Source organism: Equus quagga, chromosome 3 (genome assembly GCF_021613505.1).
Source record: "Equus quagga isolate Etosha38 chromosome 3, UCLA_HA_Equagga_1.0, whole genome shotgun sequence".
Taxonomy (NCBI): Eukaryota; Metazoa; Chordata; class Mammalia; order Perissodactyla; family Equidae; genus Equus; species Equus quagga.
The window spans coordinates 63,939,331-63,966,199 of record NC_060269.1 but is presented as its reverse complement, the minus strand read 5'-3'; the positions used below and the strand labels follow the sequence as shown (position 1 = coordinate 63,966,199).

General features: G+C 49.2%; 1 protein-coding gene across 2 annotated transcripts in view; it reads right to left on the bottom strand.

The window, feature by feature from the left end:
- Window positions 1-3,579: 3,579 nt before the first annotated feature.
- Window positions 3,580-26,869, bottom strand: part of SCARA5 (scavenger receptor class A member 5) — a 114,688-nt gene continuing 91,398 nt past the window's right edge. For both annotated transcript variants that reach the window (XM_046656977.1, XM_046656978.1), the window contains exons 8-9: window positions 13,728-13,922; window positions 3,580-5,762 (exon numbers count right to left, since the gene is read on the bottom strand). In XM_046656977.1, coding sequence (XP_046512933.1) covers window positions 5,626-5,762; window positions 13,728-13,922 — 332 coding nt within the window. In that variant the 3' untranslated portion in view covers window positions 3,580-5,625. The remainder of the gene's footprint in view (window positions 5,763-13,727; window positions 13,923-26,869) is intronic.

Below are 26,869 nucleotides of genomic sequence, written 5' to 3'. Positions count from 1 at the left end.
ATATTTTGGATAGTAGATGGACTCCTTTTATGATGAAGCAGTTGAACAGATTCTAGGAGCTCCAGAACGTCACCTTTGCCTGACCCCTTTAAATGCTGTAAACAGCTGAGAGCTTCCAGGACTGCCCAGGAAGGAGGAGCCCCCAGTCCCTTTAGAGAAGCCACGGGGGAGCAGAGGGAGTCTGTGCTCTTTCTGTCTGGGTTGGTTCTCGTTAAGAAGCTTGCTGTGGGTTCGCTCTATTCGTGGTTCATTGGGTCATTTGATTGTAGGTAATTGAGGTCAGAGCTGTTTATTTCTGTAAGTTCATTAACGGGACTCAAGGGCTCAAATATTTTGTATTCTAACATAATTGATCTATGATCTCCATTTCCACCTTTCTCAGAGCTGACCTTTTAGGATTCTAGTAATACTGTTGTTTGTGTTACATACAGTGTAGTGTTTAAGATTTCTTGGATTCGGGTCCTCACTTCATTTACTGTGTGATCCTCTCAGTGCCTGCATCTCCCCTCTCGTTGTAGAACTGGGATGATTAGAAGAGAACCAGTGGTTACAAAGGTTCAGGGGGCTCATTCTTGGAAAGGCCCTGGAGCCTGTCATACGATAAAGGCTCCAAGAATGTTAGGGATTGTTTCTGTCACACGATCTCTGCTTATCCATCACTATTTTGAATGCATGGGCATATATACTTTGTGTTTAATCATCCCTATTTCCTACTGTTGATTATTTGTATAACCAAAGCCATCTGTGCTATTGTTAACTCACTAGCAATGAAGATGGTGTTTAAAATTTTTTTTAAACAATTGAGCTGTTTGTGTTTTGCAAAGTAGCTTGGCCAGCAGCCACCGTCCACTGTTCCCTTCCCCTATGTATTTCCTGTTGTTGGATATTATTGTTCTTGTGTGTGTCACGTTTTACTGTGAAGAGGACAAGAGCTAACAGGTAAGGTCCATGAGGGCAGGGAGTCTGGTCCTGAATCAGTTGCTCCACCACTGCATCTCCTCAACTGGGTTCAGGGCCTTGCACTTGGTGGGCACTCAATAAATACTTATTAAATGAATACACACGTGAAAGAAGGGCATGAGCTTTGTCAAAACCGTTCCTGTGGGTAGGGCGTGGGTTTCCACTGGGAGAGAAGGGTGATTAATTGTGGCCATTAAAACTGATCCGAATCCGTCAACTGCAGAAGGAAGAGGTCTGTCCCTCAGACCCAGAATGAGCCCTTGGTGACTGGAGCCCTGGTGGGCAACAGAGACAGCACTCTCTTTTCCACTTGTGAGGAGAACATAAGGTGGCACGTAAGACAGCACTCATGGTATGGACATAGGTGGGGCTGAGAAAGAAATGGGCCAGCCAAGGAGCCAGGAAATCTGTACCAGGTCTTTGGGACCACAACTCAAGTAGTGATTGAAGGTTCTAAGACTTCTGTTTTGGAGAACTGTCTGTTTTAAAGCTGTTTTTATTTTTTATTTTTTTCCCGAAATTATTCTCTTGTTGCTCACCCTTAGTTTATCTTGATCAGTACTAAGGAGAACCAAGCAAGAGCCTTGGGAGGCTGACCTTTGAAAGAAGTCTGAGTGGGGGCCGCGAGAGAATGTGAAGGGGAAGCCCCCTCCCCACCTGAAGATTCTCTTTCCAGAACTAGTCAAATCCTCACGTCATGTTGTGTTTTGACCATGAAAGCTCTTCCCTTATGATTCTCTGTGGCTAGAAATACCAAGAAGGAGGACTTCCACTCTAGGCCATTAGAGAGTCCTTACTGGAATTATCCTTCCTCTGTCATAACCAGAAGATTGTCCAAAGTACTTGAAACATTTAATTTCAGACATTGGACAACAGGTAGCACAGAACTGTGACTCTTGAGAAAAGGACATGTGAGGTGAGCCTACCCTGGCCTAGGCTTTCTGTCTGACTGCAGCATGGTCAGGGGAGCCCAGGGTCCAGCAATCTCACTGAGGTGAGGAGACAAAGATTAGAGACGGGGGAGGCTGAGGTGGCTGGCATTTGCAGGGCACAGTACCCAAGAGTAGAGAGCTGCACAGAGGAATTTTCAGAAAGGTACATAGGGTTCCCTTGAGTTGTCAGCTGAATTCCAATCTGTGTGAACCCCATGAAGCCAGCTGGAACCACTTCTGAGGAAAGCACCATTACCAAAGCTCACACAGGGCTGGGAAGTGTTCAACTTCCCTCCAGTTAGAGTGGGAGAATTACCCAGGAGACTGAGAGTCTTTCTACTTGAAACCTCCTTAGCCTGTTCTAATCAGGGGAGTGAGCTGGTAGAGAAGGATAAATAGCAAAGCTCCAGTCAGTCAGTCAGAACCCCATCTCGGCTCTGAAAAGCTAAAGGTAGAGAGGGAGGAGAGGAGCTGGAGGGAAGGGGGAGCGGTGTTCTATGAAGGGTTGAAGGGAGAGCTATTCTAAGAAGAGAAAGACAGGTGATTCACACGTTTGACTCTTTTTTTTTTTGGTGACGAAGATTTACCCTGAGCTAACATCCATTGCCAATCTTCATCTACTTTGTAAATGGTATGCTGCCACAGCATGGCTGATGTGAGGAGTAAGTCCCTACCAGGGATCCAAACCCACAAACCTGGGCCGCCGAAGTGGAGCACACGGAACTTTAGCCACTTGGCCACAGGGCCGGCCCCCACACATTTGACTCTTTATAGAAATGTTAGAATAACGGTCATAAGACAACAAAGTTGAAGAAACTGAGGAGTACCTGTGGTTGAGACCGTTGTAACTCCTCTCCACCTATCTAGTCCACTACAGTGGTTGGCTTAACTACAACAGGTGTAGGCTCCAAAGGTTGGTCCTCATAGGCATTTGAGGTGAGGGCAGAAGTGGCGCCTTGTAGACAGAGAGGATGGAAAAAGAGGGGCTCTGCCCTTCTCCACGGGGGCTGTTTACAGAAAGGGGAGCACAATGATCTGGAGGCAGGGTATCACCAGGCTTTTTAGAGGAGAAAAAGAGGATGCCTCCTTTGTGGATTTCCAGAAAGTCAACTTTTCTCTGTTGATTTCTTTTAGCACATTATCATGCCCCACAGCAAGCTTGGGGCCACTAGATTTTCCCAGAGGTGCCAGCTATGAGTGAGTGACCAGGACCATGTGGTGGTCTGGGTCACCCCCACTGCTCGGCTCCTGGGCCTGGGAATTCCTGTGTCTCATTAGGTAATGAGGCCCAGTGACTTCACAGACCTTGTACCTAACTCTGGACCATCTTAGGTATGAATGGAACTTTGCAGGGGAGCACATCCCCAAGTCAGAACTCTGGAGATGTGAGGAACTAGGTGTTCTTTTCTTTATTGGGTACAAAAGCAATTCTCTTAGAGCTGGGCCTTGATTATTATTCTGTTGCTTGGCATCCTTTCCTTAGTTTACCAAATAAGTCTTGTGATGTCACGTTCCATCACATTCTTGGTCTAAACTGTGTCTATTGTCCTCTAGAAGTATTAAGGCAGCTTCTCATAAACTGTCCATTCTACCAATCCCCACTGAGAAATGATCAGACCATCCAATTTTCAGCAGTCCTCCCCACCGTCACTGGATTTTCATGAGAAAGGATGCAATGGAAAGCTTATCAGTGACATGTTTTTAGCTTTATTGAAATTCTTTCATACAAAAGGTCTAATGTATTTTAGGCCAGGCCTAATTTTCTTTAGTCCCTGAAATACAGGTCCATGGTTATTTCCATGTCCTCTTAAGTAGGTATGTAAACTAGCAGACTTTTATTTTAAGGTTCAAACACTTATCACCCTTGTTTGTGTGTAAAACATAAAGATTTTTATGTAAAACATAAAGCTTTTTGATGTAAGACAAGACTTGTGTTTTCCCAAATGAAAAGACCAAGTAAGAAAATTATGTGGGTCTTCATTAGTGGGATAACTGGATTCTTGCCAGAACCAATTTGGGAATTTATTTCATTCAATATGACATCTTTCCATCTTTAGTATTTTCTTTTTTTAATGCAAACTTTGCAATGTGCTGGGTTATGTAGTAAAGAATGCTATGTTTATATATGCATACATATATTGGCTCTGGAAAAAGATGCATGAGTACATGCGTGTTGTGTAAACACAGCAAATGGTCAGAAGGAGAGTCTCTGATCATTAGGATGTTAATGAATAACAAGCATGTTGTAAGCAAAGAGCAACCAATAGCACATATTGGTTTAGTTGGCAGCCAGGAACTTTGCTGGTCCTACACCTGGAGGGTCCAAGGTGTCGCTTTCCCCAGGCAAGCCAATGCTCACCTGGTATGACAGGTGAGTGTGTATCTGAGGCATGTCTATGAGTCTATGACTCCCACAGGTGAGGTGGGTCTGTGTTCACTGGCTACCTTGTACCTCCGCTAGTCCTAGAACACGTATATGGTCCAGATTGACCTCCTCCTCAGTGTCAAAAGCAGACTGTGATCTCCCTGTCACTAGGAGAGGGGTGCAGATTGAAGACTTGCAGAGGGGCCCACAGCCCCTTCTTCCCCCAGAGGTAATAGGGAATCCTCATTTCCTTCCACTCCTATAGGATTCATCAGGACACGTGTTCTCCCGATCACAGGATCCACCCAAAGAGACCCAGAAGGTTCAATATCATCACCTCCAAACAGCTCTGAGACACAGGCGACTTGCCTTTAACCCTGACTGCCAGACGACTGAGTGTGGGTCTTGGTTTAATCCAGACAGCCCCCATGTCACTCTCCAAGTCGCTTTCCTCCCATGTGGATGGTTGGTCTGGCAGCCAGTCATGTCTGATCTTTCGCTTCCACCTTGTAGGTTTTGGAGTATGTAACCTTCTAGTCACACATGTCTTATACCCGAGCTTCCTGCTCAGGTGTAAGGTTCAAGTAGAGATAACGGTCTCAGTCATTCTCAATCTTCTGACTTATAGGCCTAGTGAATGGGTCAGTTGAGTGCTACCTGGCGGTAAGGTCTTACCCAAGCTAACATGCCTTGTAGAAATGCTGCAAAGTGAATAAATGAATTTAGCACCCAAGATACTATGTAGCAGACATGGTAGTCACTCAATAAATGTTAGGTTCGCTCCCCTTTGCCAAATCCTGATTGATTCCTGCAGGTGACTTGCATTTCTCTCTCACTCCTCTACATCATTTCCACAAACTAACAAACGGTGTGCAGAGGCAGAGTAAAGAGGGAAAAATGAATCATTCTTTTGTTGGAAAGGAAGATGTCAAAACTCTTGGCCTAAGTGAGGTTTGGAATCATCTGAAGAGTAAATGATCTGTTATACTTCCTTCCTGTCCCCACTGCTGCATTTGATCTGACATACTCTCAGCATTCATCTGTAATTAACAGAACAAAAGGGAACATGGATATTGAGGCCCAAGGCATGGTGTTTAGAAGGCTGGGCAAAATGGCGATCCAGTTGACCAGGGCTCCACATGCAGGAACCCTGGTGGAAGGGAGAGACAGGCAGTAGATCCCAGAGTTGCACTTTGGAGCAGTTGTCCAGGAGGAGAATGCCGACAGGCCACCAGGGTCCTGGGATAGGGATACGGGGCAGGGGGATGCTGGACTGGGCAGGACAGAGGCATGGCCAGGGTAGCCCCAAGCAATGCCCCCACCCCAGGAATGCAGGAAGGAGGCTCTGCAGCAAGGCCATTCCCACTTTCAGTGTCTGTTGCACGTCACTCCAGCATCCTCAGCATGTCCGCAGTTTGTCACCCCCCATTTGGAGAAGCTGCAGCGGAAAATGGTATCCTCTGTGCCCTTGCAGGCGACATCATCCATCCAAATCCTCCCTGTGCCTGTGAAAACAAGTCAACATGGTTTCTTAGCAGATCTGCAGGAGAGCAGGACAGAAGAGAAATGGGAGCACAGCTGTGTCTGTCGTTGACCAGGCCGTCCCAGCCTTTGCTGGCAGTTCTCAGATCTAGTGCTTCCCACCTGCCCTCTCCACGCCACCAAGACCAACTACTTATTTTCTAGGCTCAGTTTCTGGAGGGCAGAATAATAACAGTTGATAGTGGTGATGATGGTATTTACTGAGTATCTCCTATGTGTTGGGCATCTTACACATATGATCTTCCTCCATTCTCACCGTGGTGCTCTGAGATAGGTATTAATAAACCATTTTATAGATGGGAAGACTGAGGCTCAGAAAGCAATTGGTGCAAGTTTGCTCAGCTTGTAAGTGGCAGAGTCTGAACTCAAGCTCAATTCTTGCTGCCTCCCAGGCCCACACTGTATATTAAACATATAAACATATAATCACATTTCATAGCTTTTGAGATATGGTATCTTACAGTCTTTGTTGGTGAATACCCATGCAAGGCCTACCAAGAGGGACAATGTCAGACAGATCCTGGATTGGACAGATCCAGTGCCCCATAATCAAGTAGGTCAGTGCCATCATTACCTCCAATCTTTTGAAGTTTAAAGCAGATGGTCTCATTCTATGAGTCCAAAACAGTGGTGCTGGAGTGGTGGGGGACCCCAGAATTTAACATTGTAACCAGACACATATTTAATGATAGGAAGAAGCATCCCTAACATAAGTAATTAGTATAGTACAAGGTTCCTAAGACAATCTATTTGAGTTTTGCCTGCAGCCAGTCATGTTCACCAGCTCTTAATGGGACCAACCTGCTGGTCTAAAGGAGCCCATGCAGGGGAACCTTTAGTTGGCCTTCCCAGGATTGTACCTGAGACTTAAGAGACATAAACTTGGCACTGAGGTGCCTCAGTGAATGTCAGGGGAATAGGGCAGCTGGGTGAGGCTCCAGGAGGGAATGGAGAGGGCTTCTCTGGGGTCAGAGGGGTCAATGGAGAGGGGAGTGGGCTGCACCAGAAGTCACCTGGAGCCCCCACTGATGAACTGGAAGGACCATCACCCACGGTTCTTGTGGGCTTTCTGGGCTGGCGGCCATGTCAGGCTCCAGATGGTGGAAGCCCATGTGAAAGCCCTCTGGAAGGGTGACTGAGCTTCAGGGCTCCCAAGGAAGACTGGCTTAGACCTTTCCTGCTCAGAGTGTGGTCCTGGAGCAGCAGCATCAGCATCACCCAGAGCTTGTTAGAAATGCAGGACCTCGGATCCCACCCAAAACTTACTGAATCAGAATCTACACTTCAACTAAGTGGTTATACACTGAAGTTTGAGAAGAACTGATTCAGCAGAAGAAGCAGGGCTTTACAATAAGTAGGACAGATCTGGGTTCAAGACTCAGCCCTGTCTGGGGCCATTTCAGTTTTCAAACTGGGAGGGGATTCCTGGGATGTAGGATTGTCAGTGCTAAAACCAGGTAAATTCTGGGTAAACTGGGATGGTTGGTCACTCCAGCACCCTAACTTGTCAGGTCTATGACCTGGCACCAAAAAGTATGAGGTGAAAGGTCATAAACGGGGTTCCAACATTATTGGCTGTGTCAACCTGAGCAAGTCAAAGGAGGTAATAAATAGTTCCTGTATTTTAAAGGGCTTTGAAATCCACCAAAACCCTATAAAAAGGTAGCTCAGAGCTTATACCATACCCTGATCTTAGCCCCGTCTCCCTGTCCCGTCTCAGCAGCCAGACAACTTCTTCTCTTAGAGGAATTGTCAGGACTGACTGCTAAAACCTTGAAAGTGTCACTCACTCTTGAACTACATGGGAGAAATTTCCACAAAAACAATGTCATGGGGACCTTTCAACCATTTTGCTGCCCAATAACCACCCACACAGACTAAGTGGTTCAGATGTGTTTTGTGATGCAGAGATTTCCAGGGATCACTGAGCAGTGAGTTCGGGGACAGAGATGGGAGGAGAGGCCTCCTTCCACCATCTCCTTGGATGATTTTCTTCACCAGAGCCTCTTCCCTGGCCGGATACCCTGTGTCTCTTACACAATAAGCCTTTGAGGCCTTGCAATAATGCGCAGATTAAATGTCTCCTGGAAAACACATCAGTTTACAAATTACTCAGGAAAAGGCTGTGGGCCCAAGAGCTCTGTGGGATTAGTCACACCCAAAGCAAATAAAGAAGCAAGTAAAGGGGACTGACAAACACAGAACAGACCCAAGGTCACCAGCTCAAATGCATATAGAGAATCACGAACCTCCAAACTCTAGCTGGTGCTTAGCCAGAGAGTTCTGGCTAATGTTCGGTCAGGGCAGAGTTAATAAAATGAGAGTAGGGTCTTTAAATCAGCAGCACTGAATATCTGCATCACTGCAGATAGCAGCATGGAGCCTCGCCGAGGGGCCAATTAACCCGAAAACCATCTCTGCTCCTCTCCATGTCAGAGAGGTTGGAACTCCCATGACTCTGGGCACCTCACGTTAGCTTTAGAATTGACATTTGATTACTCAAACTGTGGCCCGAGGGCCAGGAGTGTCAGCATCACTTGGGAGCTTGGTAGGAATGCAGGGTCTTGGGCCCTCCCAGACCTGAATTAGAGTTTGCATTTTCACAAGCTCTCCTTGATTCACATGTGCCTTCGGGTCTGAGAAGCCGTGCTCTAGATGAGGCGTGCCCTTCCACACAGGCTCGCCCTTCGAGCTCCATGACAAGCCCTCTCAGCTAAGCAGGGTAGATGACTCTGCTCCCACTTTACAGATCAGAAAAATGAAGCCACAGCGTGATGTTTTATCTTGAGGGGGAAAAATTGGCACTAGAGGCCAGGTCTTCTGACACTTACAGCACTAGGGGCGTTTGAAGATGACATTGTTAGAACGAGTAAGCAGAGATTTTATTTTATCCTTATCATCTGTTCATTCAACAATTATTTGAGAGCCTACTCCGTGCTTGGCTCTATTCTGGGTGTTTGGACTACATCAATGAACAAAAAAGCACAACAACGACAAAAATTTCTGCCTCGTGGACCTAACATTTGAGCATCTATATGTTTATTTAGAGTAATATTCATAAAAGGAATAAGTTACACTGAATGCTACAGGCTTCTATCTGAGCCTCACACACAGGTAGGCAGGACAGCTAGCTAACAGAATTTAAGAGATAGGAAAACTGAGGCCCCAGAAAGATTAAGTGACCCATAACTAGGCCTCTGACATCCAGCCAGTGCAGTCCTTGCTCCTTATAGAGCCACAGTACACAGTTCACAGCACGGACATAGCTGGGGAGTGGCAAACCCTGGGTCAGTCTGGCCGACTGCCTGCTGTTTTTGTAAATAAAGTTTTATTGGCACACAGCCCCACCGTTTGATTACATTTTGTCCGTGGTTGCTTTCATGGCACAACTGCAGAGTTGAGTAGTTGTGAGAGAGCCCATCTGACCCACAAAACCTAAAATATTTACTACCTGGCTCTTACTGTTTGCTGACCCTTGCACTAAGCATCTTCTAGTATTCAAATTTTATCTCAGAAAGAAAGGGCAACAAATGGTAATAATGATACGATTAGAAGTAAACACTCCCAATTCCATCCACCTTCTCCCACGTACAAACCCGTCTGTGTTTGCACCCACCCTCACCTCCTTCTGTCTGTCTGTCTGTCTCACAGAAAGGTCTTCTCTGCAGGTACAAGGCTAACCCCCAGCTCTGCTAGATTCTGTTCCTTTCCATCCCCTCCTACACTTCGTTCCAGCCATCACCCCGTCCTCTTCTCCATCCGCACTCACTCCCTCTCCAACAGCTCTTGGGCCAATTTAAAATTTAAAAACACTTAAACTAAAATAAGAGAGACTTCTTTAGGTCTCTCTCATTTAGGGCTTTCCCTGCTTTTTCCCAGGGAAACCGATAATTTGATTATTGAGCCCCATCCAGGAAAAATGTTATGGTGCCAGACCACAGAGAGAACTGCCAGGGATTGGCAGTTTCTCATATTACACGGGAGAGGACTCAGGTCAGGCAGGCACAGAAGTTCCTTCTTTCTTTCCTCCCTCCCTCCTTCCTCCTTCCTTCACTTCCCACCCTCATGTTTATTCAGTACCTTTTATGACGCAGCTACAATGCTGGGTTTTGGAGCCATAAAAGTAAAGCCCTCAAGATGTTCACACATCCATCAGCAATCAGGAGAGTGGAGAGGTGCTGCGAGAGAGATGTGCACAGAAGATGCCACGGGAGCACAGAGTGGGGTATTTAACTCATAGGGTTGGCGTGGAGCAGGGGATGGAAGGAGCCAGCAAAGCTTCCTCAGGAGGTGAGAATTGAGCCTACTTTGAAAGCTGAATAGGAAGTAGCTAGATGAAGAAGAAGGGAAAGGCATTCCAGACTGAAGGAACAGCACCTGAGAAGAAATGGAGACACGAAATAGCTACGCAAGCTCAGAGAACACCAGCAGACGCATATGGCTGGATGGTGAGAGAGGGGTGAGAGGCCAGTTAGGAAGAGCCTTGGGTACTAAGCTAAGGAAAGCAGAGTTGGTCCTGAGAGCAATAAAGACCCACTGAGCACACAGGCAGGGGAGTGACACGAGCAGGTGCTCACTGTAGAAAGATCCCTGGCAGCCATGAGGAGGGAGACTACAGGAGCCAGCCTGGAGGTGGAGGGGAGGCAGCCCTGTGGGGAGCAGCTCCTGGAGGATCAGAGCTACCACTGCACCCGCCTCAACTGACACGCTGCCTCCACCCACCAGACAGCAAATAAATGTGCACGACGGGACCTGCACTGTGCTGACTGCTTGACCAAGCACACGATCTCACTTAACATTTGCAATCATCCTTCAAAAGTGGAAGCACTGAAGCTTGAAGAGGTTAAGAAATCTGCTCCAGGTCACCAGCCAGTAAGCAGCAGATACGGGATTGTGACCCAGAGCCCGAGCTCCTAACCACTGCCCTCCCTGGCCTGAGTGCCTATGGCAAGAGTAATGAGAACAAGAGGAGGGGACAGATTCAAGGGACACCAGAGAGACAGACACTGGGAGAATCTACAGGACCCATGGACGGACTAGATGAGGAGCAGGGGCGTGGGTAAGGGTGGGAAGAGGGATGGGCCTGCAGTCCTGGCTGGCAGGGCAGGAAGCACATCCAGAGGGTGCAGAGAGAAACAGAGCCGATGTGGGCAGAAGGCTGAGGAGTGGGTGTACAAAGACTGAGAGTCGGGGCATTGGTGGGGTAGGAGGCTGTGGTCAGAGGGCATCTGGACCTGACGCACAGCCCATTTTGCTGCCAGGAGAGGTGGCCACCTCTTGCCCTCTGCCCCGAAACTGCTATGGCATGATAGCCCTTATGATGCTTAGATGTTTACAATGCTACGATGTTTAGAATCTGTAAACATCTGTCTCTCCCGCTAAATGGGGCATGTTGAGGTCAGAGACTAGGTTTGTTCCACTCTGCGCCCCAGCACTGGGCCTAATGCCTGGCCCATGGAAGGTGCCTAGAAACTGCCAGGGAAAGAAGGAAGTGCAGGAAAAAGGGCGCCGGATAAGCCTCGGGTGGGTCAGTCCCTTCCCTTGCCCAGGTCCTCATTCCCGCTGTGTACCCATTAATAACACCTGGTATCTACCTGCCAAGGTCTCGAATATCACATGACGTAAGTTATTGAACTATGAAAGGGAAATAGCAGTGCAAATCTGATGTGTACGTGCAAGGAAGCCCGCCTTCCCTTCGACTGGTGTGAAGAATCGAGGGGCAATTTTGGAGCTTCCTCACATGTCACACAATACAAAATCACAGGGGAATGAAAGAGGATGCAGAGTCTCAGCTCTAGGCTAATATGGCCCATGACATTTAAACGACCTATTTTGACTTCTCTAAAAGAGTTTATGATTTTCTTTCCCCAAAAACGTTTTACTTCCACATGTTAGGAAGAAGTCCTCATTAGAACCCAAAATGGAAAAGCAGTGACTGTTCCTGCTCTTTCTGTTCCTCATGCAATCAGAAATGGCAGTTTTCCTTGAAGAAAACAGGCTGAAACCCAGCCCAATGCTTGCGGTGGGAGGAAGGTGCTCTCTCTCCTGGTGGGCTGCCCTCTGTGGAGCTGGCCCCTTTGAACTCCCCGCGCTCTGACCTTGAAGTAGAGAGGCCAGGATGCGCGGGGTCAATCAGCCACTCTCTGCCAGCTGTCACAACAGATTTCACCAAGAGGCACTTTCGGTCAATGCGATCGTCTTAGTCTGCTGGGCTGCTGCAATAAAGTACGTAGACGGGGTGGCTGATAAACAACAGACATTTTTTGCTCACAGTTTTAGAAGCTAGAAGTCTGAGACCAGGCCAGCCTGGCCCGGTTCTGGGGAGGGCCGCCTTCCAGGTTGTTGACTGACTTGTCTGTATATCCTCACAGAAAGAGAATGAGGGAGCTCTCCAGGGTCCCTTTTGTAAGGGCACTAATCCCATCATGAGGGCTCCACTCGTGACCTAAAAACCTCCTAAAGTCCCCACCTCTTAATACCATCACACTGCGGGTTAGGATTTCAACATGTGAATTTGGGGGCCACAAACATTCAGTCCATAACAGTGTCTGAGGTCTAAGGGACGAGATTCTGAGCAAGAATTATGGCAGCCCACAGTGGGGATGAAGAGAAAGGTAGCTGTGAGGAGCGGAGGGCCCATGGCCAGTGCTCTCAGTTCCCACAGATCTTCAGATCGGCCTGAGTGATGGCCACAGTGAGCATGCCAAGGCATAGAGAGTGTCATGTGCTGAATTGTGTCCCCACAAAATTCCGATGTTGAAAGCCTGACTCCTAGGACCCAAGAATGTGACCATTTGGAGATAAGGCCTTTAAAGAGATGACTAGGGTTCAATGAGGCCCTAAGGTGGGCCCTGATCCAATCTGACTGTGTCCTCATAAGAGGAGACACAGACACACTCAGGAGGAAGACCATGTGAGGACACAGGGGGAAGACGGCCACGTACAAGCCAAGGAGAGAGGCTTCAAGAGAAATCAAACCTGCCAACATCTTGATCTTGGTCTTCCAGCCTCCAGAACTCTGAGAAAATAAACGTCTGTTGTTTAAGCCCCACAGTCTGTAGTATTCGTTACAGCAGCTGAGCAGACTAACACAGAGAGCTGGCCTGAGGGACAGACACAGTGCCGTAGAAGGAGACTGCAGCTGGGCTAGAGTGTCCTCTTTGAAACAGGAAAGGGATGAGTGGTTCAAATCAGCGGTCTGCCCGGGAGGGGTCTCCCCTTGCTCAAAGTCTCTTGTACCATCTGTAGGAAGGGACATGTGCTTGAGCACGTTGAAAGGAAAGCAACCAAAATGGTGAAGGCTTTGAAATCTTGTCGTATGAGGACAAGATGAAGTATCTAGAGATATTCGTTTGAGGAAGATGTGGGCAGAGAGGGACAGGGACAGCCCATGCTCCCTTCTTGGGTCTGAAACCAGGCTCTGCCATTTGTCAGCTCTGTGACCTTCAGCAAGTTATTCTTGCCTGTTTCCTCATTTGGAAAATGGGGATAATACTTGTATCTACTTCCTAGTTTTGTGAGAATTAAATGAGTGAATATTTGTAACGTGTTTAGAACCGAGCCTGGCACACAGGGAGTGCTGCATGAGCGTTAGGCAATAACAACGATGTGACGGTGGTAAGTGAGAGTGGGATCAGACACATGCCTGAGACACAGGGCTGAGGCGAGGGCCGGGGGGAATCTGACGGGAGACAAGAAAAGAAAGGAAGTCAATTCAAGGAAAGGAAGAATGTTTTCATCATCAGAACTGTCTGAAGACAGACCTGCTTGCCTAGGGGACAGGGACTTCCCGCGTCAGGAGGTATTCCGGCAGAGGCCAGGTAACACTGGGCAGGACTGCCGTCGAGGGTACTCGAGCTTTAGAGAGGAGACCAGTCCTAGGATTCTTGGGCCCGCTGCCTGTGTCCTTTTCCTCCAGAGCACCTTACCTTGCCCAAATCGAGCCGTTCGGGACACTTCCTCTGCACCGCGAAAGCCCAACATTCGGCACACCACGTCCCCGTCCTTCTTGTCCCAGCCGTCGTCGCACACGGTGCCCCAGCGCCGGTCATGGTACACCTCCACGCGGCCCTCATGTGGGCCGGAGCCATTCACCAGCCGGATCATCACGGTCTCCACGGCACCTGCAGGGAGCAGCCCCCAGTCACTGCTCTGCTCTGGACACACCGGGGCCCGCCCAGGGAGCCTTCCTAACTTGCCACTACACCTCTCCTCCATAGGGAAGACAGGGCCGGGCTACAGCCAAGGCCAAGACGGTGGCCAGCAGAAACCATAGTGTGTCATCCCTGCCCTGTATCAGCCTCCTTTTCTCCACCATTTTTTTTAATTGATTTTATTTTTTCAGAGCAGTTTGAGGTTCACAGCAAAATTGAGTGGAAGGTACAGAGATTTCCCACATACCTCCTGCCCCCACACATGCACTGCCTTTCCCACTGTCAACATCCCACACCAGAGTGCTACATGTGTTACCATCAATACACCTGCACTGACGCATTAGGATCACCCAGAGTCCACAGCTTATGTTAGGGTTCCCTCTTGGCGTGGTACATTCTATGAGTTTGGACAAATATATAATGACATGTATCCATCACTACACTACTATACAGAATAGTTTCACCAGAAAAATCCTCTGTTCATCCCTCCCCACCCCTTAACCCCTGGCAACCACTGATCTTTTCATTGTCGCCATAGTTTTGCCTTTTCCAGACTGTCATATAGTTGGAATCACACAGTATGTAGCCTCTCAGATTGGCTTCTTTCACTCAGTAACATGCATTTAAGGTTCTTCCATGTCTGTCTGTGGCTTGATAGTTCATTTCTATTCAGTGCTGAACGATATTCCATGGTGTGGATGTACTGCAGTGTATCCACTCACCTACTGAAGGACATCTAGCTGCTTCCAAGTTTTGGTGGCTGTTAGGAATAAGGCTGCTATACACATTTGTGTGCAGGTTTTTGTGTGGACATAAGTCTTCAAGTATTTATTTGGTTAGATACCAAGGAGTGCAATTGCTGGATTCCTCTCTGCCTTTTGAGACCTGGTGACCGGCAATCATGTCTTCCAGGGAGGAGGGGAAAGGGGGAATAGAGGAAACCAAGGGACAATCAAGACAGAGGGCAGGTGGCCCTGCTGTGCAGCTCGGGAGGTGGAAAGGTCCCTGGAAGGGCCTCAGCCCTTCGGTCTATCATTCTTGTCCACCTTCTCACTCAGCTGTGAGCATGAAAATGCTTGAAGCCAAAGGCCTGGGTGTGACTTTGCCTCTGCCACCTACTCTCTGTTAGCAGGAGATAGTAGTTCACCAAATCTAAGATGTCACTTTTTGTAAGGCACATCACCATAAAGATCCGGCACTGTCACGCAGCCCGGGTTCATTTCCCACTTGCGGGAACCGCACCACCCATCTGTCAGTTGTCATACTGTGGTGGCTGTGTTGCTGTGATGCTGAAAGCTATGCCATCGGTATTTCAAATACCAGCAGGGTCAGCCATGGTGGACAGGTTTCAGTGGAGCTCCCAGACTGACAGACTAGGAAGAAGGACCTGGCCACCCACTTCTGAAAAAACTGGCCATGGAAACTCTATGAATAGCAGCAGAGCACCGTCTGATAGAGCGCAGGAAGGTGAGAGGATGGCGCAGAAAGAAGGGGCACGGTTCCACTCTGCTGTGTTGGAATTGACTCGACAGCTCTAACAGTAACAAAAGAAGGAAAAACCTCTGCCAGTTACAGTGGCAAATTGTGTCACTTAGATGCTTCTTGATTTCAGAGATGTTAAAATGGGTGTCACAGAATCAGTGAAATATGGAAATAGATGTACAGAGCTCAGAACAGCCTCTGGTGCACAGAAGGTTCTTCTTTCTACCTGGATGACCTTAAGAATGTCTCATAGCATCTCTGAAGGAATTCCCCCAACTGTAAAATGACCTGGATACGGCTCGGCTCGGAGCACAGCGACTGACACATGGGAGGCACTCCTAGTGTGCTCCCCTCCCTACTGGCTGGAACCCTGTCCCAATCATCTACAAACTCTGCTTAGCGCAGAGCCTGGCTGCAGGAAATGGACAGTAAATGTTTGCTGCATCGATGAATGAATGAAGATTCATTCTTTTGCATTATAAAGCAATGCATTACTTCTCCACAGGAGTATTCTGGGGAGTCAAAGAACACCGGAGCAGCCGGAAAAAGCCTGAAGATCACCTCAAAGCCAGGGTTCAGCTGGAGAGTTACAGTGTCAGGGCCAGAGGTGGGATAGAAGTGCAGGTCTCCTGATGTGTCTTTGAACATCCGTTTCACCATCCTGCCTGCCCTCCATTCATGGGGGGCTATTTTCATCCCTGGGGGACCTGAGCTTCCTCCCTTGGCAAGATAGTGGAGTGTTCATTGGGTCTTAAGTCTGGCTATACACCAAAACCATTAGGAATGCTGTGAAAATGCAGATTCCTGGGCACACTCAGACCTACTGGATCAGAATCCTGGCAGTGGGAGTCAAGGATCTGTATTCTTTTACAAGTGTCCCAAATGATTCTGAGGTAATGTATGTGTGGGGACTAGCACTTGGGAGTGACGGGATTAGATGATCTGTGAAGTTCTTTCCAGCTTCAGTGATTCCAAGGCCAGGGAAGAAGTCAAGGTTGTCTTTTTCTGTGGCCAGAAACCACCTGGAACACGTAGGGTGGAGGTGGGGACACTACTGTGACACAGTGACAAGTAGGTGACACAAAGAAAGAAAACCCCTGTGTAAACTGTCAGAGAAAACAGCAAACTCTATCAAGTTCTGCTCGCAATAAGTACTGCACCTTGGACTATTTTTATCTCTTTCTTTTTTCTGCCAGGTGGGCTAGGGCATTCCCCCTTCTAATGACTGTGATTTTTTTAGACCCCTGGAGGAGGTGGCAGAATTGATAAGCCCCACATCTGTGCCACATGAGAAAGGAGAGGAGTCAGAACAGGCCACATGTCTGTTATGCACTGCTGGGGTTGGGGAAACCCTGGAACATTCTGTACAGGGGAACCAAAGAAGTCACCAGGAAACCACACCATTCGCACAGTGGTGAAGGATTACAGCAGGATGATTCCAGAAAGCTTCTTGTAATGTCTAATGCTGCTTCGTATTCATCCTTCATCCCTGACCATTCTCCCCACAGAGATTTACTGAAAACACAAGCTCCCCCCGGGCTGTCAAAAAAGGCTGAGTGTGAGCAAGAGAACACAGAAATCCTGGAGAAGGAAAACGTGGAGAGAAGCTGGAATGCAGAGGCCAGGTCTGAGACAGAGAAACTCCCCTGGGAGTGGTAATGACAAGCTAACCTGCAGCCAGCAGCAACAAATGAGGCCTGGCCCCCGGGCTGGGGGCTCAGCCCTGGGTGTGTTGGCTGAGCCTGAGATGTCAGCTTTGATTTCTCCTAGACCTGCCTTGCCTCTGTCAGCACCCCGTCACGGTGGCAGTGGGCCACGCCAAGCCAGGAGGCCTCCAACAGAAGCCTCAGTGTGCGGTCATAAGTAGAGGAATAAGTGGCAGGAGGATGCTGTGGGTCCCAGAGCAGGCCAGGCAGAGTTCAGGGTGTTGGGTCAAAATAACAGGAAGAGGCTGGGTGCAGCGTGGGCAGCCAGGGCTGATGTTCAGAGATTCCCCCTTATCCTCTCTGCTCTGGCCAGCCTGAACTCACTCCATTCACTGCTTCGTTTAGTCGAATAAGTGACTGACTACCTGTTAGGGGCCTGGTCCTGTTCTAGGAGCTATGGATACATCCATGAACAAAGTCTCTGCCCTCATGGACTGATATTTTAGTGGGAGAGACTAGTAATAAAGCTAGGAAACAAATAAAAATATAACTACGGCCAAGTAGTGATGAGTGCATAGAGGGGAACAAAAGCACAGAAAGGGAATAGAGAGTAAGGGGAGGCGCCATCTCGAACGGGGTGACAAGGAAGGGAATGGAGAGTGAGGGGAGGCGCCATCTTGGATGGGGAGAGAAGGAAGGCCTTGAGTGGAGACCTGAATTAGCTGACGGAGGACGTGGACTTCCCCACCTCAGAAAAACCCTTCTCTGTACTCTAGCCTAAGCTTTTCTTGTCCTTTAAATCTCAGGTTAGATATCTCATCTCCCAAAAAGCCTCCCTTGGTCCCCCACACCTGACCAGGGCTCCTTCTATGGACATAATTATCACTTCATGTAATAATTGCCTATTTACTCTTTTAGAACACTGTGAACATTCTGAAGACAGATCACGTGGCTTGATACAGTGCCCGGTACACCGAGATGCCCAAGCTGTGCAAAATGAAAGCATACATGAATGAATGAACCCAGATAACACAGACCCAGGTGGGCAAGTCCTCTCTAGTGGACACGGCTCCCTAGAGCCTGTGGCTTTGGTGGGAGCCTGAATGGAGAATCAGCCGTCAGGCATCCCACGGCTCCAGGGCCTTCGTATTACATCACAGCCTCTTCTACTCACTCTCTCACTGACAGCTTCCTTTGGTGGGATGGTCCTGGATTTTGGACCTAGAGCTCAGGCTATTAGTACAATGGCCATACATTCCAAATGAGAAAACAGAAACATGGTCCGTCATGTGATTATGGTGGCTGCTGGAGGAAATCTGGAAGGTGTCACTTGGATGCTGAAATACTGAAATTCTCAGGAGGCTTCAATGTATATAGAAGCGACAAAAGAATGTTTAAAAACAAGACAAGTTCAAAAAATTGGAAACATATGGTAACCATAATTACAGGACTCATAGCATAAATTTCAAGGATGTCTCTGGTCTATGCCCCATCCTCTCCACCCACCAAACAAGGTCACGGCCCCAGGACTCCCCACCCCCAGACTCCATCAGGGTTTGCTCATCGAGCACTGGAGCCTGTTCCTTGTCACTTGTTCCTAGACCCCCCAGATTCAGACCCCCTGGGGGGTCTAGGAACAAGTTCTCCCCACAACACAGGCTGAACACAGTCACCTGCCCATGGAGTCGGCAGATGCTGCATGCCTCAAAAGAATCAGAATGATCTTGACAGCCGCATCACCTCCCCTGGGCTCCTCTAAACCAGACAACAGTCTGTTCTAGCTCCACCTTATGGAACATGGCACTAAGCTATGGTTTTTGCATCCTTTTCTTCGCCCTCACAAAAGCTTGGCTCTGAGAATACCTCCCTTGGGAAAAGCAGAGGCTGAGGTTTGATCTGCTTATGAGGCAAACCGCCCCAATTCAGGGACTCAGAGAGGCCAAGGGGCTGTTCCCTGAACAGTATCTCTGGCCTCCTGAAGAGCTATAGGGAAGCCCACAGGCAAGTCTTTTCCAGGCCTGAGAGATGATGCCACCTCCTGGAATGCCCTGGGGAATCACCAGATGATGGCAACAGTAACCCCTCCCCAGCCTGGGAAAGATGTCAGGACTTGTTAAGAGGTTTGGGTTTTTGTGGGCAGAGGGTTTAAACTCTGCTTCTTCCCAGCAGTTTCTGCCCCAGGGCTAAGCTTTCCCACCAAGCCACCAACCACCACTCCCAACGCTCTCACCCCACAGCTGTGTCAGCCCTAGGCCATCAGATGCAGTGCCTGCGAGGTAGCTCAGCCTGCTTTGTGACCCCCACCCCCACCCCCTCACTGCCTAGGACGCTTCTTGTGAGTTCAGGGAACTTCCTCCTCAGACGCCCACCCAGAATGGTCCCCAAGGGGCGAGCTGGGATACCTGGGGTCAAGGGGATGCCTCTCCTTGTACATGAAAGGAGAGGAAAACGGAAGTCAGGGATTTCTAACTGTCCAAAACCCAGGCACTCCTAGGCCAGTAGCAAAAGGGGATGATCCAGTTGGAGGGCAAAGGGCAAGAGTGCTCATAACGAGCACTAGCGCGAGGGACCTCAGGCTTTCACTGCTGTGTGGGACTTCTCTTGACAGCTGCCCCTCACTGACAGGCTGCTTTACTTTCTTCTCTGCATTCCACCTCAGTGAGCCCTGAAAAATCTTTCCTGAGCAAAACCAGGCTCAGCAACCCTGCAGAAAACCCTGCCCCCAACCATTCCCCATGTGGATATTTGATTTCAATTCATAAAGGGAGTCCTGCAGGTGAAGAGAATCTCAAACTCTCCCTTGTTTGGGGGTCCCTACTCTGCAGACTGGAGTCTATCTGCACTTATGCCCACCGTTTGCAAGTGGAGAGGACAGTAGTGACCACAAGGCCAGACCCCACCCCACTCTTTGCTGGAAGAGCACTGTTGGTGTTCCATCTCTTATCTGGAAGACCCCAGGGAAATACAAGTAGCTGTTCCTCACCAAAAACCTGGAGGACAAGTGGAGAGTTTTCTGATTGACAGCTCGTCCCACTCCCTAGCCCACTAAGTCTTGGGCAGAGCTTTCCCTTGTCCCCACATCGCAGGGACACTCAGATGTTCACAGGGCCAGGCCTCTGCTGCTTTTTTTTCCTGCTGCCCCAGGTTTGGGGCCAGAAGTTCTCCCTTTCATACAGAGAAGCAGACAGAGAAGAGCCCCCTCAAATCAAAGCCCAGACCAGAAGCATCACTTCATTGTCCCCGTGTAACCATAGGGGAGGAAGCTGATGCAGGGGACCCAGGGCGGGAGACCTGCCCTTTCTAGCTGGGCAGCCTCCTTGCTCTCTCCCAGATCAAAAGGTTCAATCGTTTCATCAACTGGTTCTCCGGAGCATCAGTGGTTCTAACCTCTGCTGGGAGCTTTCTGCCTAGCTGCAGTGCCGGACATAGAACCCGCCTCCTCATTTCCTGACCAGCTCTACTCTCCCTGCCTGTTACCCAGGCCACTACCGGGACCAAGCACGAGGCCCTTGTCCACTCTCCTGAAGCAGGATCCCAGATCTGCTCCAGTCCTGACCCAGCCCCCCCCAGCCAACCCAGCAAAGAGGGCGGGGCTGAGGCACAGACGGGGTCAGATTGTGGAGAAGAAGAAGGCAGGGTGTCTGGACCGGGAAGCTTTGCATCTTCCAGGCATGTCTCTAGTAACAACCTGCTTAAGCTTAATTGTGGGCTACAGATGTCACCATTACTTAGTGCATGGAGCTATGTTTAGGTAACAGTCATAGTCTTTGGGCTTTTCTAATCATCACAAATGATGGGGAAGCCTAGAATTTGCCAGCTGGCAGAGACCTGGAGATGACATAGCCCAAACTCTTCACGTGACACAAGGGAACACAGGCCCAGAGAGGTGACGTGTTTTGCCCAAGGTCATCCCACAGTTAGCAGTAGAAAAGCTGGGCCCTGAACTTGAGACTTAACCTTGAGCCAATCCTCTGTCTACAACTTCCTTTCTCTCCCAGAGTCCTTCATTCTTCATGAGGTCTCCGGGCAGGGTCCATTAATTCTGCTTCACGACTGTGATGCAAGACGTCTTTTGATGGAGCAGTTATGCTAAAAACAACTGCTTTAGCCCTTGAACTGTAATGCATCTATGTCAAATTCATAACACAGCTTGGCTTCTCCTAAGTCTTATATGAGGACCAAGACATCAGGAATGCCCTTGGAAAGCAGGGCTACCACTGAGTTCATGTTTGAAAGAGAATGTGTCACTGTTTCCAGGCAGGGGAAAGAGGAACCACCCTTAGCTTTTGAGGGAAATGATAACATTCATTGAAGTCCAGGGTGATTCTATTCCCTGTGCACAGATTTGGGGTGCTGAAAATGTGTTGTCTTTATTCATTCTTTATATTTATCTTTATCAATGCACGTATTTCTTTTCTCAATTACTTCTTTACTTATCTATCCAGATGCACTCACGGAATCCCTATCACATTCCAGTATTGTACTAGGTGCGAAGGCTGTGAGGACAAGTAAGTGTTGTCTGCCCTTTGTGGGCTGGCACTCCTCTGACCAGAGGGCACTGCATGAGAGAGCTCAAGAAAAGCTCGCAATTCTCTGAGGGTTATGTGTATATATCCCACTTTCCCTTGGGAAGAGAGATGATGTTTTATTTGTCCACGATCCCTCAACACTTAATATTGTGCCTGGCTAGCTGAAAATGCTAAGTAAATGTGTGGTGAATAGATGGGGTGGAGGGCATGGATGCATGGCTGTGTCAGTGGGTATGATTAGAATCCCCAGCCAAATGCCTCATGATTCCTGTATCGCTCGGGTTCTAGTCTTTGGTGCCTGACTGTTCAGGATAGGTGCTGTTCCCACCCATTGATCCCACCAGCTCAAGCAGGAATGCTGTCGCCTCAGGATAGAGACCATGTACCTACTGTGTGCAGTCACTGGGGATCCCCACCCTGGGTTGCATCTATTTGTGCTGCCTTTCTGTAGATCATTCTAGACTCCCTATTGCTGGCTGATCTCTAAACACGTACTGCCCCAGTCATGGAGACACAGAGGTATCCAACCCTGCTTCCTCTCTGGACACAAAAAGGCTGCAAGGAGATTCCAGGCTGCCCTCTGAGTGCCACAGGAGCGGACCCAAGGTAGGCAGCGGGGTGTGGCCAGGAGAGGAGTGAGCCAGGAGGAGGGGACTGGGAGGGGGCCAGACAAGGTATGCTGCTAGTGTTCATCTGAAGTCTTAAAGACACCAAGACACTCTCTCTTCCTCGTTTCTTCACCTGTGACACTCACTTTCCAGGGTTACTGAGGGGATCAGTGACAAAGATTCCCTCCTTGACCAAACTCTAGCCAGGCTCCTCTGAGTCCTCATCAACTAGGCCTCAACTTTGGCCTATAAAGACTTAAACAAACACTAATGTAATTTCTAACAGCTCAAGTCTGCATTCCTTGGATGACCCTAGCCCCCCTCAAAGTGCCTACCTGAGAAAACTCAAGGTTATCAAAAGAATTTACTGTTTGTGCCAGCCAACACCTGAAGACAGGGCCTGTCTCCCAGCCTCTGTGGGAGGGGAGGAGCCTAGCTCGAAGAAGCCCCAGGTAGCAAACCCAGAGAGCTTTCACTGGGACCAACCCCCTTCCTGCTTTTTGTAATTTCTCACTTTCCTGACTCTACTGAGCCCCCACTCACCCCCCTCCCTATCCCCTCATTCCCCCTTGAAAATGCCCCGTCACCTCTGGACAGATCAGAGTTGAGTTCAGTACACGCTGGCCTCTTTTCTCTATTGCAATAGTATATTACTGATTAAGATCTGTCCTGACCTGGCATCCGGCTTTGTTTATCTTTGACATCAGTTGTGATAAGACTGGTATTAGACAAGCTGGTCAAAGTGTCTGGCATGCTCGCAGCCCGTGGCACTTCCTTGCACATGAGTAAGGCCATGAATGATCTGTGTGGCTCAAGAGTTCTGTCCAAACCACTATAATGAAGATTAGCAGGACCACCCAGATTCTCTTAGCAATCTGAGCTGGGGGAATATGGAAAGAGCTGAGCAGAAGCAGAAGCAAAAAGAGGCAGGAACTGTGGAATTAATAAGCCATGTGGGAGATGAGACACTAGAGTGAAGCCATGAGTCCCTAGTGCTGTGGCCCCCAGAGCTGCCTTAGATTCTGAATGACCTTCCCATTCTAGGCTCTGCAAGGCCCACTTGTATTATGAGTCCTGGTCTTCTAAAGTCTTTCCAAGTGTCTTTACTCTAAGCCCCCATAACTTGAAGAGACCCAATGAGTCTCTGGTCCTTGCTATGAAAAATGCCCCAAGAGAGCACTTGGGAATCCCACACACCCAGTTAGCTACTTGCTTCTTGGGTGCTGGGTGGATTCAGGAATTTGGATGGAGGAAAATGTGGTTGTGGTGATCCCTGTGGGAAGGCAACAGGGGAGAGTGGAAAGAGGCTGGTTCTGGACTCAGGAAGAGGATTCGAATTCTAACTCCACTACTGGTCACATGCAACCTCTCTACACTTACCCTCTTAAAATGGGTATAATAGTGGCAGCTGGGAGCAATAGCACATGTCAAGGGCCTGGCACATCATGGGCACCCATCACTGTGATCTACCTTCCCTGGCCAGCCAGCACTTTGCCCAGCAATGTGTGGGCCAGCACTGAGGGGTCTTCATGTGTTGCTGAGGATGGCTTGGATGCTGTGGCCTGAGCAGGGACCATATCCTTGAAAGCATCTTTGCAAAGCAACCCTGCTGCGTGGGGAGTGGGAGCAAGGGGGGCTCACCCCTCCTGTTGGATTAATCTCCTCCTCACTTCCTCTGCTTTCCCCAGGGCACAGTTCCTGGCTCCTTAGCATATTAGGGGAGAGGGACAGCGTCGTGGGCAGAAGACCGGCTCCTGCTGTCAGCAGCTTTCTGCTCACTAATGCAAGCTGGATGTGATTTGTTAAGCAAGGCAGCTCCAGAATGGTCCAGGAATGTGGCGTGCAGGCTGAGGCCACTCTGGGGCTCCTAGAACAGACCTTACGAATCTAATATGGGGGGATTATCTTCTTAAAACACATGTTTCTTTGCTCTCTTTGCCTCGTAAATACATACGTAGGAAAAGCAAGGTCCCAGAGCAAGTAGGCTGGGGCTACTCCAGATTACCCTGGCTCTGACCCCTAAGCTCCAGGGCTGGAAGGGGTCCTGGACGTTGGCCTTGCACCCCGTCTCTCACTTCAAACACAGGAATCCTCTCCACTCTGTACCACACCTGACAGCTGCTCCTCCCACCTCTGGGAATGGAGGGGAACACGACAGGATCTCTTGGGGACCCATTCCAGGATTTTAAAACCAGCATCTGGTTTCATTGACAGGGCACTGGCACCTCTGGATGGCTCCAGTGTTTCTTATCCGATTATTTCCTACCTTATTTTACTCTCTATGCTTTGGGTTTTGCAGTCATAACTGGAGAGCAGGAGGCAGAATATCTTCCTCTTTCTCCAGCATCTGGTGGGAGCACAACCGAGTGGCTTCATCACTCGGCCACTCAGCGTGTCCAGGAGGACAGCTTAACGGCCAGTAGCTACCATTTCAGAACTGGTTTCCAGGGCTGGGCTAGCCTTAGAACTACCTCTCGCCTGCAGGGCTTGTCCACACAGGGCTCAGAGCCACCCCCAAACCCAGCGACAACAAAGCCATGTTCTGGGTACCACCCAGGAGAGATTTCAAGTCAAGGACGGGCAGTGAAGGGACCTAATATACACTCGGTTCCCACTCATGTCAGGCACTGTGCAAAGGGCTCCATACGTGCATTTTCTCCTTTATTCTTCACAATAGCTCCATGAGTTAGTTATTATGGCTCTTACTCAACAGAGGAGAAAACGGGCCCAGAAAAGTCAAATAATTTGCTCAGGGTCACACAGCTGCTACAAAGTGAAGCCAGGGAGATGAGCAAAGGCCTTTCGTTTTCAAACCACAGAGTCGGCTGTCAGGCTGAATACTTAGGACAAATATTTAATAACAGCCCTCTCCATACATAAAGTCTTTTCGTCTATGTCCCAACAGCTCCATGGAGTCTGCAGTAATTAATGTCTTTAGGAGCAAAGGAAAGGGCCATGGACCAACAGCAGTGGTTCTCGCCCGGGCTCATGTAAGAATCACCCAGGACTTCACAGTCCACTGGCGGGGCTGCAGGGAGGGGCTGCCTTTGAAAGGGTTGCAGGGAAGGTAGATGCACAGCCAGGGTTGAGAAGCGTTGTTTGAAGGGATGGACCTGGGGTCAAGCCCCAGCTACACAACTTACCAATTGTCGCGCCTTGTGAGTAAGGCACATAAATGTCACCTCCTCTGGGAGGGTTTCTCTGACCTGCGGCCCCAACATGGCTGCGCACATATGAGAAATACTCCACCGCCATTCCCTCTTCCAGGTCTCTGCGCACTCACGTTGTACACTCCGTGAAAGCGACAGCCATTCAGCAGCCTCGTAGTTCCCAGCTGCAGCCCTGCTTGCAGGCAGAAAGCCTGGCACATCGCAGCGCTCAACAAATCGTACTGAATGAGTGAGGGAGGGAGGCAATGAATGGACCAACGGGACTCACCGCCCTTTGAGGGGCTCTAGGAACAGAACCCATCCCTGCATACCCCCAGGACCTGCTTGGCTGTGCGTCAGAAGGGCCCTGAAGCCCAGGGAACTTGGCTCCTAAAGAAAAGGAGCGGAGAGAACCCCAGCCTAAGCCTGAAACATCCCAGCTCCATTGGCTTGTTTATCCTGACTTCCAGGCCCTGCCAAAGCAAAACAAAGCGAAAGAAAGGAGGTTGTGGAGAATAGAAATAAACACATGGGCTGGGAAAACAGGCCCTGACTCTCTGCAGCTGCAGAGGAGAGCCCCAGGGATAATCTGGACCAGCTGCCCACTTAGGAAGTTGAACTTTCATTCTCTTGTGAAGACAGAACTCCCCACGCCCCCAGCCGGCCTGCAGCACAGGGGCTCTGCGCCTGCCTCTCTGAGGAGGGGAAGCTGGGCTCTGTCCTTCCCTAGCCATGACACTTCTCTTTTCCCTGACAGCCACAGGAAATGTGGTCCATATGGGAAGGACAGGAGCCATCCCACAAGCAAACTCAGGAATTTCTGGTCAGGCGCTGCTGGAGGGCATCGCTTTTATGATGTGGTCTGGCCTGTGAGTGCACTTTATGAAATGCTATTTCCTAATGGTAATCCACTCTTAGCTTAACATGGTACTTTACGCAGACTCTTCGGAGCATTTTTGTTAGAGGGTCTCATTTGATCTTTGCGGCCCTCCTCTCCAGTGGGTGGTATCATACCCATTTTAGAGGTGAGGAGACTCAGAAGGAAAGTGACTTGCTCAAGGTCACACGATAAAGTGGCCACACCAGGGTTTCCAGACCCACAGCCTGGTGGGCCACATACTGTGTGTGTGATTGGGGGTCACGCAGGGTGCTCAGGACTGGGCTTAGGAGCAGCAGAAATACCTCCCGAGTGATCACTGCACTTGCCATGCTGGGTTTCTCTAACTGTTGACTCACCCGTTGGTCTCCCCATCTCTATTGCATACTTTTTGGAAACTGGGTGTTTGTCTTGGCTGATTTCGTTTCTCCACTGCCCTACTCGTGGCTGCCTGGCTCCTCATAGGTGTTCAGTGAAATGTGTCTGATCGAATAATAAATGAAGCACATTTATTTATAAATGAAACACATTCTCCTGCCCAGCCCGGAACCAGGAGCTCACCCCATCGCAGTGGGAGATGTCGCTAATGCCCAGAAGCTCTGCTCAGAGCTGGATCTGCAGAAATT